Source organism: Triticum urartu, chromosome 5A (genome assembly GCF_056163025.1).
Source record: "Triticum urartu cultivar PI428250 chromosome 5A, HENAU_Tu73, whole genome shotgun sequence".
NCBI lineage: Eukaryota > Viridiplantae > Streptophyta > Magnoliopsida > Poales > Poaceae > Triticum > Triticum urartu.
In genome coordinates this window covers 23,381,692-23,401,624 of record NC_141877.1, presented here as the reverse complement: position 1 = coordinate 23,401,624, position 19,933 = coordinate 23,381,692, and the positions used below count along the sequence as shown (strand labels likewise).

The following is a 19,933-nucleotide window of genomic DNA, read 5'->3' as shown; positions in this document are numbered from 1 at the left end:
CGAGCACACCACGCCGCCACAGGACACCGTCGGCCCTCCCACACCACGAGCAGAGCCCACCCGCCGCCAAGGAAGCCCAGGGCGTCGCCGAGCCGCCCAGATGTCACGCCTCCACGCAAGGACGCCGGCCCGTGCCGATCTCCGCCACGCCAGGGAGAGAAGAGGCCCCGCCGTCGCCAGCACCTACCGGGCTTTGCCTGGAGGCGGCGAGGGAGGGGGGGAGGGGAGGAGGAGGCCTAGAGGCCGGCGGCGGGTGTGTCCCCTCGATCGCTCGCGACGGTATGTTTATTCCCCTCGCGTCGCTCGCTCGTGAGAGTGACGCGGGGGGAATAAACATACCGTCCATTCACATCTTCTATTAACATACCTGTTTGCCAGCCGTCTTCTATTAACTCACACTCAAGGTCTCCACGCCATCCATCCATCATCCAGCAGCCATCTGATGGCGCCAAATACCGTCCATACACGCCTCCATACAACGACTAACTCCAAATAAGAAATGATGTAGTGTGTGTGATATGATTGTACGGGCATGTATGTGTTGGCCCCTGGAAATTTGTAGGGACGACTTGTAAGCTAAAATAGTTCTAGAGAAGATACATTATCCATGATAAGGATATGTATGGTTGATCTTCGACGATACACTATCACGTGGAGTAGACTAACAGAAAGATTGTCAGGTATATATGGCAAATGATATCTTCAAGAACGAATGACAGATGATATGGCAAATGATATCTTTAAAAACGAATGATAGATGGCTTGGAGCAAGGGAAAGACAGATGGCCATGGAAGAAACCAACTGGCATATTTTTTTTCTGTGGTTCTTTCTAGGATGATTGGCTGGTACCATCAAGTGGGTTACGTATATTTGCACAAGCCAATTGCAACCACCCCTGGCTAGAAACCACCAACAATAGTACGTAGTACCATATTAGTGCATCCGCTTGATGGCATTTTAGACGTTTCGGTAACATTTGGCCTATTTCCAGACGGTTTCAATGAAATCATCCATGTAACGCCCCAAAATAGATGACGCCATGTTATATGGTACTCCCTCCGTTCTAAATTACTGGTCATAGAAACGGATGTATTTAAAACGAAAATACATCTAGATATATCCATTACCTGCGACAAGTAATTCGAAACGAAGGGAGTAATAAAATAGAAGACGCTATGATCATATACTAAGGGCATGTACAATGGTGCTATCTTAGGATTGCCACGTAGGATAAATGATGGGGTGGAGGAAAGAGAACTCATAAGAAAAGGCATGTCTTCTCTTATTTAAAATAAGACAAGAGATGATCTCTTAGCACAATTTGTCTCACCATGTTTTAAGGAATTGCTAGTTATTAAAGATAAGACTAAGATATAACCCCTTGTAGATATATTTTTTTGTCATCTCTAAATTACATGCAAGACATAAGATAAGATTGTCTTATCAATCATTGTACATGCCTAAGATGACCGGAAACCATCGGTCAAGTCTCGCGGAAAGGACGGCGGTTGGAGTTGTGGTCAATCCACATCATGGTAACGTTCAGAACCTGAAATGTGAATGTCTCCATACTGGAATAATTCGCTGTCATCTTTTTTCTTTTGCGAGGAAATTCAGTATTATCTTGCATGATACCGCTCATTCTGTCTGTCTAGAACGCAACTGAATTTCCAAACACGCATCCATGCATTACCGCATAGCAAGTCAATCCGCCCATTTTCTCGTAGCCGCTTTCTACTAGTTGAGCCGCCCTATCCGTTAACAAAAATCCGGTCAAATCTCCGGTCTCGAACCTGACATAAACACGCGATGTCGATGTTCTAGCAAATAATAAAAGAAATGAAAACTGAATAATTTTCAACACATCTGCATTTATGTATGCAGCCGTCTTCTGCTGCTTCACTCAAGTCGCCACGCCATCCATCCACACATATCCGGTGGCGGCAAACGCCGTCCAGGTTCAACGAACGCCGTTCCCCCCGGTCCACCAGCGGCCCAACTCAGGCCGGGCCCACGCGCAGCGTCACGGTCCACCGTGCGCCGCGCCTTCCTGCAGAGCCCGGGCCCTCCCCACAATCTCGTCCACCAACCTCTCCGGTAGTTTCTCAAAAAAAAAAAACATCTCTCCTGTATAAAGCCTCGCGGCCTCCGCCTGCCTCCTCCCCCCACCAGTTCCAGGACAAGCAGCAGCGGCCGCCACTTCGTCCAGCTCCAGCTCCAGCTCCGGGAGGATCACTTCGCTGTCGAATCGGTAATACCACGGCGAAATTCGCCTCTTTTCCGTCGCCCCGCCCTTAGGATTCGTTGGAGATTTTGATGATGTGTCTGTGCGCCGGAGGGTAAAACAGAGTTCTTGATTTGTGTAGCTCGTCGACGGCGGGATGGGGGAGGCGTCATCTCCGGCGATCGCCAAGGATGTCACCGAGGTGAGCTGATTTGCCTGCCTGGATGCGTCCGTGTGTGGGGATGGCCGGCCGGTCGGATATGGTTTGCTGTGCTGATTTATTCTGTGTGTGTGTGATGTAGCTGATCGGGAACACGCCGTTGGTGTACCTCAACAAGGTGACCGACGGCTGCGTGGGGCGCGTCGCCGCCAAGCTCGAGTCCATGGAGCCCTGCTCCAGCGTCAAGGACAGGTCAGCCACCTGCCCCCTTCCCTTCTGGATCCCCATGATCTGTTCTCTTGTTTGTAGATGTAAGCTCAAGATTTGTTATCTGTGCTTGTGCTTGTGCAGGATTGGGTACAGCATGATCACCGACGCAGAGGAGAAGGGGTTCATCGTCCCAGGCAAGGTGGGTAACATCGACCCCTCCCCCTACCCCTCTTTTGGTGCTTCCCCTGTTTTGTTGTGCTCATGCAATTTGGGAACGGTTCCGTGTCACGAACGATGATTTGCGCCTCCTGAAATATACTCCTGTATTAGCTGTGACTTCACCGGCTTCAGATAGTTCAGTAGAGAACAGAGGTCAAGGGAATTTGGCATCTGCTCTCTTCTAATTGGGTTAAGTAGTCAAAACGTATGCAAGAGAAATGAAGGGATTGCCTCATTCGGCGCTATGAATTTTTCGCACTTCTTTTCAGGGTTGCCACACCACATGATCTCTATTAGAAATAAGAGTTACTACTATATATCTGGCAGGTCTAGATTCTGTGGTTCATGTATAAGGCCTGGATTTTGCAGTTGTTTGACTTGCACAGCTTTGCGTTGGCATTTAGGTCAACCCTTCACCAACATATTGGTTCAGCTTTCACCTGAACCAAGTAGTAGTAATTTGGAGCCTCTCTGTTTAATACTCCCTCCGTTCCGAATTACTTGTCTTAGATTTGTCTAGATACGGAGGTATCTAGCACTAAAATGAGTCATCCGTATCTAGACAAATTCAAGACAAGTAATTCGGAACGGAGGGAGTACTTCACGATCCCTTTCATGAATGATGATATGATATGCTGCCCCCTATTTGGTGCTAGGGATTTTTCGTGTTCCGTTTCAGGGTTGCCAGTTGACCATTTCTACTAGAGTTGTATATATTCCACGGTGTCTGGAATCTATGGTTCATTTATGTAGCCTTGATTTGCACAGTATTATTCGTTTTCTCCTGCACCTGCACCTGCACCTAATTGTTTGACTTGTCGAGCTGCTCAGCGTAAGCATTTACGTCAACCCTTCACCAACAACACCTTACACCTGAACTAAGTATATTAATCTAGAGCCTCTCTATTTAAATACTTACCACGCCTTCCATGAATCATGATATGCTGCCCCTTATTTGCAATCTTAAAAATAATACTTGTGCACCTGGCCGTTTGATTCATGCTGACAAGTTGTTTTAAGCAAGCACTTTCTGCAAACTTTTTGTAAAGCTACGTTTACTAAAAAATTCAGATTGCTAGGATCTTGGTTTGCTGATATTTTGCTTTCCATGTGAATGGTTTTCCAGAGTGTGCTGATTGAGCCAACCAGTGGCAACACAGGCATTGGGCTGGCCTTCATGGCTGCTGCGAAGGGTTACAGACTTGTACTCACAATGCCCGCCTCCATGAGTATGGAGAGGAGAATCATCTTGAAGGCTTTTGGTGCTGAGCTGATCCTCACCGACCCACTCTTGGGAATGAAAGGAGCTGTCCAAAAGGCAGAAGAGCTGGCAGCAAAGACACCCAACTCATACATCCTTCAGCAGTTTGAGAATGCTGCCAACCCAAAGGTGTGGCATAATTTATCTTTTTTGTTTGGACAACATCTTTATTCCCATGTTTGATGTTTGCTTCCGAGCTCCTAGTTCTTAGGTTTAAATATTTTGTGCAGATTCATTATGAGACAACTGGGCCTGAAATCTGGAAAGGCACAGGAGGAAAGATCGATGGCCTTGTTTCTGGCATCGGGACAGGTGGTACCATTACTGGAACTGGAAAATACCTCCAAGAGCAAAATCCTAACATCAAGGTAAGCACTACAAATCGTTATGCACACTACAGTGTTAGCTGCCAACGTTGACCAACTAACATTTCTTCCTGTATGAGAAATAGTATCTGATTTTATTGTGTTTTCTCATGTAAGCTCTACGGTGTGGAGCCTACCGAGAGTGCTATCTTAAATGGTGGAAAGCCTGGTAATGTTTCCTTCTGTATCACATTCCATTCATTCTAAATACATTCACTCATTAAATTCATCTCGTAATATCCATTAACAGAAATGGTCAAGTTCCCCCAACCACAACCACTAGCATCTAAAAAAATTGAGTTTCTCTTTGCATTGCCTTTGACTTGTCATCTGAAATACCTTGTCAATATTATTGTAATATAAATAAGAATACTCAGATGGTTAACTATTTCCAATATGGCCTCATGAGGCGCCTTTTTCTGGAGGTCCGTAATGTGAGAAAGATGTCCGTTAGGAAGAAACAACTTTGTACAGCATTTTGCACCAAAAATGTTCTGCTTTGATTCTTGACACTGCTTGTTCTGTACCAACAAGATTCTGTTATTGTGAGCAGGACCACACAAGATCCAAGGAATTGGAGCTGGTTTTATCCCTGGTGTCTTGGATGTTGACATCATTGATGAAACCATACAGGTGATTTTTCTTCTTGTACTAAGTAGAGTTGTAGAGAAGGTACTATATAAGAAAATTTTCGCCACATATCTTTTTGCTTAGTTGTTCCTAGTTTTTCAATCCTCCCGTGAGAATAGAAGTTTGCTGGATTTTTCCTGTTTACCTTTCCATATGTCTGCATCTTTTACCCTGGTGTAACCTTTGGTCTGTTCAAATTATGTGCCAGGTTTCAAGTGATGAGTCCATTGAGATGGCAAAGTCTCTGGCGTTGAAAGAAGGATTGCTGGTGGGGTTTCTTTCCAACATTTATCTATTTTATCTATTCTTAAGCAGCATTGTGCACACATTGTTTTTTTATCCAATCTGTCTGTATGGGTCAATCAGAACCAGGTGTTTGCATCAGCCATTGACTATCTATAAATAATTGTAGGTTGGGATCTCTTCTGGTGCTGCTGCAGCTGCAGCAATCAAGGTTGCTCAGAGGCCTGAAAATGCAGGGAAACTCTTTGTTGTAAGTGACACATTTCCTCCTGGTAGTTTCTAGCATGCCTCTTTCCCCTGAAAATTCATCCGATCTACGTAATAAGCAAAACACAAATGAATTGATGTAGTGAACTACAGATTTATTTACTTTTGAATACCCTATAGGGAGATGTCTGTACTTGTCAACTCTCATACTGCAAACTGACCTATTCCACCAAGTGAAGAGAGGCTGCCTTGTTGCAGCAATCTCCATGTTGTATCCCTATGCTGACATTTCACTCCTGTGTAGGTTGTGTTCCCAAGCTTCGGAGAGCGCTACCTTTCGTCGGTGCTCTTCCACTCCATCAAGAAGGAGGCCGAGAGCATGGTGGTCGAGTGACTCTCGGGACTCGAGCGTGTGAAGCTGTTTTCTGAAGCCAAATCCCCCCGTTCAGAGGAGCCCTTCTACAGAAATAAATCTTTGGCGTCCCTGCTAGTGTTGGTCTGACATCAAGTCCTGTCAAGTTTTAATCCCACTTTGTGTTGGCCTTCTGGTGTTTAGCAATTTGAATTACCTCTTGCCTGCCCTGTATATTGGAACTATTCCTCTGTGGTCCATATGTCAGCCAGTGTGAAATAAAGCATCATGGTGCCTTACATGTCTGGATCTTTGTTTTCCTTTTCTAAAACGGAGCTGGCAATTACATAGTCGCTTGGAAGCTGAACCAATCTGGACTGTCGGATTGAAAACGGCAAGCCACGATTTGTTCAACCCCCCGCCACACCACGCACACAACCCCATGGTGCAATATTTGAGAAGGGGAATGGGAGTTTAGAGCAGGGAGTTGTATTCGAGTGGGAATCGGCAAAAAAAATATGCAGGAGCTTACAAATGTTATTTCACTTGAGAATGTCAATTAGGCAGTAGTACTGAATCATTGGTGCTCCTAGTCCTTGCTTGCAGCTAGCTTAGGTTTGACAGGACAAAAGGGAGGCACATGTAATGCAGGCTATGTTCCATTGCTCTCATAGCCTGCATGCATGGAATCTTTATTTCATCAAAGACTAGTTTTATTTGTTACAAACATGTTAGTGGCAATTCGGCAAACCTGTTACGTGGTTCAAGGATAAAGCCAGTGCCCGGCACACTTGCCAGCCTTCAAAAAGGCCATACTCCATGGCCGAGGCCTCCCCCGGTTCATGCCGTCTTGGTTGAACATCTCCTTTTGCCAGTTCACGAACCAACTTCTTCTCTTTGGGGACATGTTAGTCAAGCCCACGCTCATGATTGCCAGCACCATCTCTTTTGTTTTGGTGTTGACATTGGTGGCCTCGATCACGAGCTTCTTCGATTGGGCGGCCGCCTTCATGTCGAGCTTCCTCCTCTTGGCGGCCTCCTCCATGTCGGGCTTCTTCGTTTGGAGCTCCAAATATATCTTCATTTGCTCCTCTTTTCCTTGGCGCTTCCTCTCCTCCCTCATTTCCTTTTGAGTCATCATGCCGTGCAAAGTTTCTTGCAAGGTGATAGATGCCGCATCACGCTTCTCGTCAAGCTTTGAGTTGGTCTTGCCCCTCGGCCTCTTGAGCACATCTCCATTCCCAGCCACGGTCGCCGGCCCTCCTTTCTTCTTTAGAGCGGCATATTGGTCTTTCAACTTGGGACAATCTTTGATGAGCGACCAACAATGGGTGAGAGTGAACGGCTTATTCTTGTGCCGAGCCTTGAATGTTTGCAAAGATTGAAATCCCTACACAATCAAAGAGATGGTCACAAATGTAATAGCGAAGGACGCAAGATGCAACAAACATAAGCACGGCATAACAATGCAAATAGGAGAGGTCATACCAAGTCACCCACGCTTAGGCCACTCACGGGATGGGATTCAACGCTCTCAAGCGTGGCACAATACTTGTTGCATTCTTGTTGAATGAACCCCCATCTCCTTTGGATTGAGTTGATGCCACGGGTGCTCGCAAACTTGTAGGGTGGCAACTTCCTCCGTTCATGAAAGGTTGTATGAACTCTCATCCAAAAAACGAATATTTTTTATTCAGCGTCGGTCTTGGGATCAAGGCCTATCTCCATCCAACTCTCGCAAATCAACGTGTCCTCTACTTTGGTGTATGATCCCGTGCGAATGATTTGCTTCCTCCTTTGTGCCTTGGCTCTTTGGGTGAGCTCATTGATGAACAATGGCTCCTCCGCAATGGCGTCCTCTTCTTACTTATCTTAGCAATACATGTTCTCATCTTCATGCCATGAGTTGCCATGGTCATCAGCCTCTTCTTCTTCATGGACACCGTAGCGGTCGGCGCCATCTTGGTCGCGGTCGTCTTGGCTTTGGGTTTCGTTGGGATCAAAGCCTTGGCCTTGGCTGTCTTGGTGGAAGACCTGGCCACGGCCTTCGTAGATGACGTTCTCCATGCACACGTTGTAGTCAAGGTCATCGGCCGCCAGCGTCGGGATTGGCATTTCGTCGAACAAGTTGCGGGCGCCAGGAAGGTTGGCCGTAGGAATCGACCGGGGCTGCTTCCTTTGCATCTTGTTGGTCGACTGGCCAGCACCACTATACCCAGGCATGACATTGAGGTCGATGACGGCCGGGTTGGCGGGGGTGGCCGGCGCGATCATGCTGTCGTCCGGTGACATGGATAAGCGAGTTCGAGAATGTTGCCGCGGCGCATGAAAACCGGGTGTCTCCGGTCTCCAGTGTTATAGAGGAGCTCGGCGACTTGTACTACGGAGGGCAAACGGTCGACGAGCATGTGCTCGCCGCAACCATGGCGGCGGAGGAGAGAATGGCCGGTCCGGGTCGGCACATCCCTAGCATGAAGAGGGCTTGCATCGTCATTGCCCGCGTGGCCTTGGCGAGGATGGCCTCGTTCTGGTCAACGACGGGCTTGTGCTGCACGGTCATGGCCTCAACGGCGTAGTCGTCAGCGGCTTTCTTCTCCGCCGCAATGGTCCGTCGGGACCTTTCTTCTCCGCCGCAATGGTCCGTCGGGACCTCCTCTTGGCCGATTTGATGTCGAGCCGTGCGGCCTCCGCCGGCGTGAGACCGCTCTTTCTTCCTCTTCTTCGTCGCGGGGCGGGGGGTGGCGGCCTGGTCGGCGGGATTCTTCAGGGCACCGACCATGGAGGCGGGAGGGCAGGGGGAGTGCAAAGGATTTTTGGAAAAATGAGGGAAAGTGGGCACATTGTGTCCCCGGCAGGCCAGGGGAGGACAAGGTGTGTGTCCCGTCAGTTCGTGCACTATCCGTTTCAACGCAAACGCTCCCTAAATTTGGGCCGGAAATGCGTCGACGGCGGACAAAAACGAACATTTGTCTGCTTACTCTCGCGCGTTGGGCCGTGATTTGTGTCAGTTTATCCCTAAACGGACGCGGGAGTTGGCCTTAGGCAGTAGTGCTGAATCATTGATGCTCCTAGCCCTTGCTTGCAGCTGGCTGCTAGGTTTTACAGGACAGAAAGGGTGTACATGTAATGCAGCTCGGCTAGCTGCTAGGTTCCATTGCTCTCAACTTCTTTCTGGTCACTGTACTGGGGTACACATGATGCATTGATTTTTGGGTACCGGTAGTACACTAGTGCCCCTCCACATGTACCACGAGAGGCTTGACCAGCTTCTCTATGCTGGGAGACAGCTATGAAAAATATTGATGGTGGTCCTTTTCTTTCTTTTCTTTTTGCGCTGATTTTGCGGTGCTTTCCTCTTCGGAGGACTCTTGTAACACCTTCTTCTGATCAATGAATTTGGCAGTTCTCCTGCCAACATTCAAAAAAAAAAATTGATGGTCATCTGAATTTGTGATGGCTCTGCAGCTGGTTTGGTTGACAACTTTGACATGTCTGGTGGTGAGTTCGCTTGTGCACATGCATGGCTCTGCCCTGCCCATGCAGCACATGGAATTTATTTCATCAAACAGTACTTTTATATTTGGTTAAAGGTACAAACTAGGGCACAAAATCCATCCATGGCTTTTCACTAGTTACTAATAACTGCTGCACCAGGGAAGGGCAGAGAAGGAAAAAAGAGAGAGAAACTATGCATGAGAGAAAGAAGGATGGACTGAGCTTGTGCTGCTGCAACTGCAAGCACACAAATGAGGTGGGGAAAATGGGGGCCTCAACACAAGAGAGAAAGGCCCCATGAGATGACCATGAATGATGATGCAAGAGGAAAGGTGGTCAAGACCTTTCCTTTCCTTCCCTTCACTTGTGGAGTGAGGAGGAAACAAGAAAGGACCTGCTGCATGCACCACTGACCTGCATCATGCTCTATCATCACCAGTGAGCATGAGTGAGTGAGTGAGTGATACAAAAGGTGTCTCTGAATTATGAGAGAGAGAGAGAGAGAAAGAGAGAGAGAGAGAGAGAGAGAGAGAGAGAGAGAGAGAGAGAGAGACCCTTGCTGTCTGTGTCTGAACCTGGCTGATGCTTGCAGCAGGATTGTTTCTTGCAGCCAGTCCGTACATCCAATGTACTATTTGACTCCCCATGGAAGCTCAACGACTGAATCTGTTGTGGCATTGTGGTTGCAGTCTCCAGATTTGCTGCCACAACTCTTATCAGTGGTTTGGAAGTTCAGATTCTGCGTATGCATGGTTCAGGAAAGAGGGGACATCTACTAATCTGCAAATAGATGTTGGAACTATGTGGGACTTGAAGATTGCAGAAAGAAGAAAATATCTATCTCATTTGCACACCAGCAAAAGCACACACCCAGCCCTCACAAGAAAATTTGATAAATCCAATATAAAAACAACTGTGAGCATGAACATACACAACGCATGCAGAACACAAGATCTTTTATCCAGTGTTTTTTATCTGCATGTCAAGTGCTGTGTGTGATCATGCATGCTGGGTAGAGACTTCTCTAGCAAATCCAACAACCAAACTAAACAAAACTCTGTTCCAGACTAGAAAAAAGTCACCAATGCCCAGGATCACGAGATGCAAAACAGCAATGCAGCAGGGCTGCTCAACTTCAGCCCTGCAAACAAAACCCGGAAAGGGGACAGGAAAACGTAGCATAACATCGCAATATAATGGCGGGCATAATATTGTATCAACCAACCATAAGTGACGACGAATCCAGGACTAGAGAAATGGTTCTCTCGAGCGAAAGACTGACTGCTAGAGCTAACAAGGAGTTTCAACTGAGACCTAACTGGGTTTTCGCGTTCGATTCTTTCCTCCTGACTGATGATCTACATGACTACGGCCCAATGGCCTCTAAGACCCGATGCGACAGACTCAGGAGATGCTCCTGACCAGCGGCAGAAGCTCACATATCCGAGTGCGAGTACTCATGCTCGTGCTCGTTCTCGACACTCTTCCTCATCTGCATCACCTTCTTGTGGGAATTGGAGTGCATGAAGCTCACGAAGGTTGGGCTGTTGGCAGGCCTGTACTCTGGCAGCAGCCTGCCGGACTTGTACCTCACGCCGCACGCGTTGCATAGGGTCTTGGGCCCTAGAGGGCCGCTCCTCCACTGTGGCGTCGTGTGGGACAGGCAATGGGTGCACCGCTTCACTGGCTCCTCTAGTGGGACCTCCTCATTCACATATGTCTTCTTGGTCCTCCTCTTGCCCTGCTCGTCTACAAATGAAGTCTTCTTGATCCTCCTCTTCTCCTGCGGAGGCTCCTCATCATCTCCATAGTATGTGGTCTTCTTGATCTTCCTCTTATCCTGCCCCCTTCCGTGATCTTGTTCTTCGTCAACTTGTTGGCCGCAGCGCTCCAGTTTGATGAACCCGTTCCCTGCCTTGAGCCTCAGGCTACACGTGTTGCACAATAATGCCCCTGATGGACCGCCCTGCCACTGCTGTGGTGTTTGGTTGGAGTTGGACAAACAAATGCTGCACCTCATCACCACCTGCTCTTGCTTGAACTGCACAGTGTAGGGCTTATATTCTTCCTCGTTTTCCTGCTCCGGTTTTTGGACAAGTTCTTGGTCCTTGTCTTTCTTGGGGAGGATGAGCTCACTCTCTGCTAGCCAATGCTTCTGATCAAGTAGTAGTGGTGGCTCAACAATCAGGAAATATTCTTCATCGCTATCTCTTATAACAGAGGCCAGGCTTCTCTTCTTTCTTCTGGCATTGGAAGATGAAGGATGTGGCAGCTTCGGGTTTACAGATGCTTGTTCTTCGGAGACAGGGTACGATGCAGGGTTAGACAAGCAGTCCTCTAAATAGATGGAGACCCACTCTGTGCTGCTGCTGTCTTCACTTTCCTGCAGATCAAAAAAGAGTAGCATGGCACGTTTAGACAAAATGGCCAAACTGATTGTCTAAGAATATATCACTAAATGGAATTACACAACTGCAAGGAAATCTACTTCTCATAGAGGTCCTGTTCTATGTTTTTGCCAAGAAGCAAACATGTGAGGATGAATAAAATGAATGGAATGCATAGGGAAGCCTTAATGGACTAGGGACTGTCATTGGCAATATGGTTCCCAAACAAAGAGTAGTAGAAGTATGGAGTAACAAAATTTCCAAACAGATTACTGCATAAAACTACTATCGAAGAACAAACAGTCCTACAGTCAGCATCCTTTACTTTTTGAACTAATTCCTTAAGTCCACACCATCAATCAACAGAAAATTTGCTTTGGAGGCATTCGAATTGGCAAGTGATACTTGAGTTCAGATTAAGTTACTGGAACGAAACTAAAAGTCATGCTTTTACAATGCAATTAAACACCGTGGAACAGAAACCACCATGGCAGTTTCTCACAACAGGATGCAATTAAACAGTTCAGTAGTCCACGAACTTCAGTCAACGCTAAATATGAGGAACATAACTGATGCATTTCCTAATGAGTGATACAATGGATGGGATGTTTCCTTGAATTCTGCAAGGAGTTACAGACCAAACCTGAAGAACCCTTCAGACAAAATTGAGATGCTGACTGCCATTACCTATACTTTTCCAGTCATAAGGTTTCCACACGAATTGATACAAAAGAAAAACTACAATATCTCTGTCACAATCTTGCATACGCATCGTCTCACAGCGGCCAAAAGGATATTAACGGTGGATGCACCTATGCAACGACAATGACAGGAGGGAAGGAACATATGCACATCGACATTGATTCAAGGCCATAAGAGCACACGCATTACTTTTCCTCTTCCGTGACATCACATCGAAAGGGGCACATAATACTTTTCCCCAATGGATAATTGAAAGAACGCGATGAACCTGACACGAACCCTAGTAGGGGGGGGGGGGGGGGGGGGGGGGGTAAAACAATTATTGCACGGTCGCTGGAAAAAAATCCCCCCTCGGCGGGCGGCAGTTACCATTGAATGAATTGCTCAAGAAATTGAAAGCTTCTTCCCTCCCAACCAAAGCAATATTCTCCTAATAATAGACACAAACGTGAACAGAAGGACTCCTCCACGGGAGAAGACCAAAAACAGTAAAAGTAACACGGGAACAGAGCCGCCATTTCTTTTTTCCCTTTGCGTTCCAAACATTTAAGAGGAATTTCATCCTAAAGGGAGGGGGAACACAAGCAAGAAACCGGCGAGACCACCTAGGGTTCAAGGAATCACACACGGACCAGCCTAAACCCCCATAATTCTTGAGCAGGCGGCGGCGGCGGCGGCGCCTAAACCCCGCAAAATATTCCCCTGCAAAAGCGCAACCCGGAAGACATCCAAGAAAGCATTCAGAAACCAAGAACCCCTGGTTCTCGGGCATCTTCCCTCCCGACGAAGCAACCAAAACCCCCGGTTCTTGGCCGGGGGGAAGAAGTCCTATTCGCAGGGGAACAAACAATCAACCGGAACAAGCGGGGAAGAAGGGGGGGAAAGGGGGTGGTAGGAAAAGAAACCGACCATGGCGGGCTCCTGGGGGAACATGTCGCCGAGGGCGGCGGCCGCCGCCGCCGCCGCATTCGGCGGGTGGTGCACGTCCATGCCCCGCCGCCCCCAAACCGGAGGAGGAGTGGAGAGAGGAGATAGAGAGGGGAGGGGAGGGAGGCCGGGTAGGGATTCCGCAAGAGCTCTCTTTTGTTTCCCAGCGGAGGTTTTTATGGGGAAGAGGAAGGAAAAGAGAGCGCGTTGGGGTTACGATTGAGGGGGGAAAAAGGGCCGGTTTTTACCGTGCTTGGAGGACAAGGCCCAGCAAAAAGTTGCCTCCTTTGCCTCTCTTTTGCTTAGCCCTGAGGTTTTAGGGTTTGTTGTTTACAATGGACTCACTGGTTTCGTCGGTTGCACTTGCACACAACATGGGTTCAAAAAGGGGAAGTTTTATTTGTGTGTGTGTGTGTGTGTGTGTGTGTGTGTGTGTGTGTGTGTGTGTGTGTGTTTCACATGACAATTGTGTTTGGGTTGTTGTGGGGTTTATCCATCCACATGAGGAGATAAGATGATGATAGTGTGAGGTTTATCTCGAGGGGGAAAAGATTTCATGGGAGGTTATGTAAATAGAATTTGTTGATTATGGAAATGTGTCTAATGGTTTTTGGATGTAATTCGAGCACACAAAAATGGTTTTTGGGTATACTTTGCATGGTATAATTTTGTTTTGTCTGACCAGCAAAGTTTATTTCTTAGGATTCGGATGGTTATGTTTGGGTAAATTTGACATGATCGAATACTTCAATTGGTTGTCGTTGGGTTTGTATCTCACTGGTACGATAAGATAATAACGCTACGAGGTTTATCTCGGGGGAAAAACGCGGGAGGTTAGGGCATCGAAACACTGCTAAACGTTCGGACACTTTGTGTCATCCAACGTCATGCATCAAATGTTTGCGGACCGTTTCTATGTTTAAAAATTACACTAATCAGAAGCAAAGTTGGGGAAGGTTTGTCGGCGTCCGGATAGCCGCCACATAGGCATAAAGACAACCAAGGCCCCCACAAAAACCCCATACGGAGCGCCACTTTTCTCACTCCATCCCTCCACCCTTGCTCTGTACCGCGTAGACTGAGACTGACGTCGCCACTGTATCACCCACTCCGCTGCCCAGGCCTTGCCGGACCTCCACCGCTCCACCCTGGGCAACATCCCCGACTTGACGGCGCCTCCTTTCCACCCTTGGTTCGGTCGTTGCCCGGGTACCCTTTGCCCCCTGCACATTGCGGTCCATGGCGGACACCACCCCCGACAAGTGTTCGGTCAAATGCCATAGCCATTTTTATTGATGTTTTTGTTGTTTATTTTGAAGCAAACATGATGAACACCGCGACTTTTGAAGAATTTATTCCAAATGCATATTCGCCATCGAGTAACTCACGAGCAGTTTCAGAATTATCCACTTGAGCATTTGTGTGCGCTTCGGGAGGGGGGGCGACTAAAAAAATTGTCTGGATAAGTTGAATTCAAATTTGAACTATTTTAGGGGAAGACTTCATGTTTGAATTGTAATAATTATTTTGAGTTGTTGTTGCATTGCAATATTTGCACATCATGATCATAGATGAAGGATGATATTTATCTTTTAGTTATGTTGAGTGCTCTGCATATATGATAAAAATAAGCAAGGACCGACATTTGGTGCACCGGGTTAGATGAGCTTCTGCTGTCCGTGGTGTGCGCGGACGTTTGGGTGTCCGGTTTGGTGGATGGCGTCGGAGATGCCCTTAAGCAAAGAGATTTGTGCTAGATATGGTGATGCATCCAGTGATCTCTGAATAAGTGTGCACCATAAATGCATTTTAAATTAGCAGCAACATTGTTTAGTAAGTATCGGAATTCCAATTTTGTTTTCAGATAAAATCAACAAGGTATAATAATATTTTTAATTATTACTTCGTCAAGAAGTTTCTTCCATAACAAGTAGACTATTATTTTTATTAATTAATACCGGATTGGGATTTGAATTTAAATCCTGCAAGAATATACCGGATTGTCATGAACGAATTGAGATTAATGGAGAAATCTGCAGCGCATCATTGGTTCGATCTGTTGCTCCTTTGCCCAGTTTTGCATTACATTTATTCTTGTGTCGGCCGTATGAGCTAGGACAGAAACAGAGGCAGTGAGCCCTTTCAATTTTTCGTACTGTTTTCCCTCCTTCCCTTCCCTTTCATCACACGCAACGCAACGCAAGCAGAGAGAAATGAAGGGGCCACACTCGTGTGTGAGTTGCTCTTCATGCTGTCATGAATTTTTGTGAGCATGTGCAGCTTTTCTTGCTCTTGTGATTTTTGTAACTTTATCATTGTTTTCAATGCTGATGGATGGATTCTGGTTGAAAAGGAGAAAAAGGCAAGCATTACAGAATTTTTCAGCAAATGTTAAATGGCCGATTTAAGTCATTATGTCCTTACCGAAATGCAACTGACTGAGACAACGCAAACGGATAGAAATAACACAAACTTCCTCTTGCTATCTGGCTCGACATGAAGCCCTCTTTTTAACAGGGCGCAAACGCGTCTACAAGTACATATACATTAGCTGGCCTTTTCATCATCAGGAGAAAAAGGCTCTAGAATCCAGGAGCAAAATTTGCTTGGGTTTTACTCAACTTCCACAAGAGTGTTTCGAGTGAGGAACGATGACAGAATAGGCCCTGCGATGATCAACCATGATCCATCACAAAAAGAAGACCCTAGTCGATTACGACAACAGGTACTTTAAATCTGATGGACAGTAATATATATATATAGGTTCCACCGGAAGACAGGCTATGCCTAGACTTTGTGAGGTTGGAGCTGGCAGCAAGCAACAATATCTCCAATTCTGCGTACTTAAAAAGTCACCTGCACACAGAAGAGACGGCGTCCGCACTATTAGTTTCTGAAAGTAGCCACTCATCGCAGTCCAGGAAACACCGCAAACAAAAATAGAACAAGCACCAGAGGCACTGAGCAGCAAAAGGGACAAATCCACCTTTAGTGGCCCAACTTGTCAATGGAACATGGCATTTCCTATCCTATTCCCAACATAGCAATGTCCATTAAACATACACTCTCAGGAATTATACCATCATTGCTGCACTTTTCTGAACTCCGTCAGGACAGGATATATGTTCTCGAAGGCAGTGTATGTCTCTTCTCTCACCTACAAAGAGAATAGCTTAGACATAGCACCATTATTGAGTAATAGGAAAAACCCAAGGGAAATGACTACCGACCTTTGCTCCAGTCAGAACAATCTTGCCAGAAACAAAAATTAGGAGGACAATCTTTGGCTGCCTCATCCGGTAAATCAGACCAGGAAATAGCTCTGGCTCATACTGTCAAGCAACCGTATAAAATATCAGTTCCAAAACAAGGAAATAGAGAAGTTCCAAGAAAGAAAGAAAAATACTGCCCATGATAAAATAGTGCTAACGGAAACCACAGAATTCAACTTGGTAACTTACGCTTGAGAAAGCGCCATGGGAATATGCGAGGCCCTCAAGCCTGATAGGGAATTTGACATCACAAGAGGCAACAATATTCTGGATCTTGAAGTCCTGACATTACAGGATTAACAAACGTTCAGCAAACAAGCAATTATCAAGGTATGAACATGCACACTTTACACAAGTATGGGATGGGTACCTTGAATTTTGCAGGAAAGCCAAGCTTCTGGATTATACGAGCATACTGAAAACAGGAAAACATTTACAATTTGAGAACCTTTTGCCTCTGATATGTATGAAAGGAAAGAAAGCTAGACAATACCTTTCTAGCTGCAAGTTTAGATTGCTGTTCACTTTTTGCTCCAGTGCAAACCTGATAACACAGCAATGGTATACTTTGCATCAGCGTGTAATTAGGAGGATAAGACTACACTAAGACCATAACTCTCTGGTATAACTATCAAATCCACTTCCCAGAAAACGTTAACAAAGTCAACTGAATCAAAACATTTTTGCAGGTTTCCATTATAGTGAATGGGACCAACTGATACCCAAGGAATTTGAATTGAACTCAAGTATCAACCCAATCTCAACAAATCTTTACTTTACTTTCCAGTGGCTGAAGATGATATTTAGAGGGTCTTTACTGATCAAAAACATTTATTACAGACATATAGCTAATGAGAAAAATATGTATCGAGCCCTAACCGCTAGTGTCCATGAGGATCTTGCATTGAATTTCAGCAGTCCGCTGACTGCAGCATGAATAGCTACTCATATGCGCGTACAATACCAGCTCCAACGTCATTAAGTAAATAATCAAACTACAAGAGAACATATTCTGCATCAGATGTACATGAACTTGGCCTTACCATTTTTCCTGAAGCAAATATCAATGCGGTAGTTTTTGGTTCTCTTATCCGCATGATAACTGCAGCAAAACGCTGTTCAAAATAGAATGTCAGCAAAGAGAAGCATAACATATATGCTGCTGTAATGCAAAAGACAAGAGCAAATGTTCATGGTTAAATGATTTGTTTTTACCAAATAAATTTTACATAATAGAAGAGATCATACTAACCTAGAAATACTACCGATTATCACATAGAAGTGCATGTTTTAAACAGCACTAACTTTATTCAGTAGATCTCTCTAAAAAAAACTTTATTTAGTAAAACGCAGAATAGAGCAGACAGCAGAGCAGCCATGTCCCATGTATCATACATTCATAACCTTAACCTCATGCAAAGCCTAAAGGTAGTTAAGTAGACAGTCTCAACCCACCATTGTACCAAATCTTATTTAGTAAGCGGTTCTCTAGTTTCTCAGCAAACGAGCACAAATTCAGAAAGTCTCAAATCTTTTACCAGGCTATCCACCGTCTACACAGCCAAATAAAAGATTCAAAAAGACATGCACGCCACAATAGACTTGTGGATGCTAGCAAAGTAATAAAACTTGGACGTTTTCAGAAATATAGCACATAAGAGAACACAAAAACATCATGAAGAATGTATTAGGATAATGATTTCACCTTGGGGTTATACTCTGCATTTCGTGCCTGGAGAGCTATTGCTTTCAGGTCCAATTTACAGTCCAGGTTGACCGTCGACACAATATTCCTGTCATCAAATCAAACACCAGAAGGCAGAGTACACCCAGGAGCGTTAATCTTCGTACTTGGGTAGGAAAAAAGACCACACCACAAAACACTATCGCCCCCAAAAAGCAACATTGCAGCATGGTAAAATGTCCAGCGAATTAGAACACGCTGCACCGACCGGATCAAGTTGGCACAAAGTGGATGACTTGGCATGCTAGATAGACTAACTGCAGAGCAAGTAGACGCAAATATAGATCAGAATGACTCATTTTAAGAGCTGGCAATGAACACAGTGCAAAACTGCACATCATTCACATTCAACTATCCATATGTAGCACCAAACTGCTATTCGTGCATCTCAAGTTCCATGCATATGCATTCCAGAGCATTTAAGCCACGCCGTCGCACAAATTTCAAACCCGGTGACCCCCGACACAAGTTATGAACCCGCTGTCGTTTAGCATTCGAAGTTCCCTGCACATGCATTCCAGAGCATTTAAGCCACGCCGTCGCACAAATTTCAAACCCGGTGACCCCCGACACAAGTTATGAACCCGCTGTCGTTCAGCATTCAAAGTTCCATGCATATGCGTTCCAGAGCATCTAAGCTACACCGTGGCATGAATTCCAAATCCGGTGACAAATTATGACACAGATAACATCTACACAGATATCATCTGAACCAAACCTCTACATTGGTTTATTAATGTATAATTTTCAGTGAACCAATCTCGTCAGATTTACGATTTCATTTGGTCGTTCTCTAGAAACCCCTGTCCCCTTCCCTCTTTGGAAAGAAAAGAAAATCAGATCGAACCGAGCCGTGCTCGTCCACCAAATCGACCGCGCCCAATTCAGCAACAGCTCGCTCTATCAAAGTCAACCCTGTCAAAGGGAGGGAGGGAGGGGCCAAGGGGCGCGCGCCGCCGACGGAACCCACCCCCGGCCGACGGCTGTGAAAGCTGAGAGACGGGGACGGGGGGCGGGACTTACTGGAGCGTGGGGATGATGCCGGAGGGGTGCTTGGTCAGATCCACCGGCTCGCTCCCCTCCAGAGCCGCCTCCGCCATCCACCGCCCCCCGCCGCCGCCCCTGGTACCAGCCCCGGCCCCGCGGGAGGAGCCCGGTCCGGGCGCGCCGAGGGAGGAGGCGCCGGTGTGATTCCCGCGGGGAAGACAGAATTCGAAATCCGCGGTGTTTTATAGAGATCGGGGAGAGGGGATCGGAGGAGGCTGCCGCTCGCCTAGGGTTTGGTCGTCGGCCTTCCGCGAGGTTGGTGCGGGTGGGGGTGGGGGGTGGGGGGTGGGGGTATGCGGAGGGGGTACGGGAGACAGTCGGTTGCTGCGGGGGGTGGGTATTTATAGGCCCAGCGAGGTGACCGGCTCTGGCCCGTCCCGATTTCGACTCGTGTATGCAGCTCTCGCCCGGAGATTACACAATTTGCAAGCACTAATATCTTTCTTTTGCGAGGCAATTTTGTACTAATAGCCCATTGACAGGCAAA

The 19,933-nt window shown here is 46.5% G+C and overlaps 3 protein-coding genes across 4 annotated transcripts; 1 reads left to right on the top strand and 2 right to left on the bottom strand.

Moving 5' to 3' along the window:
• The first annotated feature begins 2,108 nt into the window (after positions 1-2,108).
• On the top strand, positions 2,109-6,173 carry LOC125507116 (cysteine synthase). The gene is made up of 11 exons (XM_048671805.2): positions 2,109-2,252; positions 2,368-2,427; positions 2,528-2,637; positions 2,737-2,794; positions 3,941-4,204; positions 4,306-4,443; positions 4,558-4,609; positions 4,994-5,073; positions 5,279-5,338; positions 5,483-5,563; positions 5,825-6,173. The coding sequence occupies exons 2-11, from the start codon at positions 2,383-2,385 to the stop codon at positions 5,912-5,914; spliced, it is 978 nt and encodes a 325-aa protein (XP_048527762.2). The 5' UTR covers positions 2,109-2,252; positions 2,368-2,382; the 3' UTR covers positions 5,915-6,173.
• Positions 6,174-10,543: 4,370 nt separating this feature from the next.
• On the bottom strand, positions 10,544-13,536 carry LOC125507223 (uncharacterized). Its single transcript, XM_048671874.2, has 2 exons — positions 13,366-13,536; positions 10,544-11,750 (listed from the first exon to the last, which is right to left on the bottom strand). The coding sequence occupies exons 1-2, from the start codon at positions 13,444-13,446 to the stop codon at positions 10,803-10,805; spliced, it is 1,029 nt and encodes a 342-aa protein (XP_048527831.2). The 5' UTR covers positions 13,447-13,536; the 3' UTR covers positions 10,544-10,802.
• A 2,304-nt stretch (positions 13,537-15,840) lies between these two features.
• LOC125507220 (TATA-box-binding protein 2) lies at positions 15,841-19,727 on the bottom strand. Of its 2 annotated transcripts, none has more exons than XR_007282848.2 (9): positions 19,423-19,727; positions 18,361-18,448; positions 17,699-17,770; positions 17,149-17,199; positions 17,026-17,070; positions 16,845-16,937; positions 16,614-16,715; positions 16,370-16,540; positions 15,841-16,239 (listed from the first exon to the last, which is right to left on the bottom strand). XR_007282848.2 is itself a non-coding variant. In XM_048671871.2 (9 exons), exons 1-8 carry the CDS (start codon positions 19,497-19,499, stop codon positions 16,466-16,468), a joined length of 603 nt encoding a protein of 200 aa, XP_048527828.1. In that variant the 5' UTR covers positions 19,500-19,727; the 3' UTR covers positions 15,841-16,239; positions 16,464-16,465. The 2 variants fall into 2 exon arrangements, 1 of the variants encoding a protein (XP_048527828.1); XM_048671871.2 differs by having other exon boundaries at positions 16,464-16,540.
• Positions 19,728-19,933: the final 206 nt, after the last annotated feature.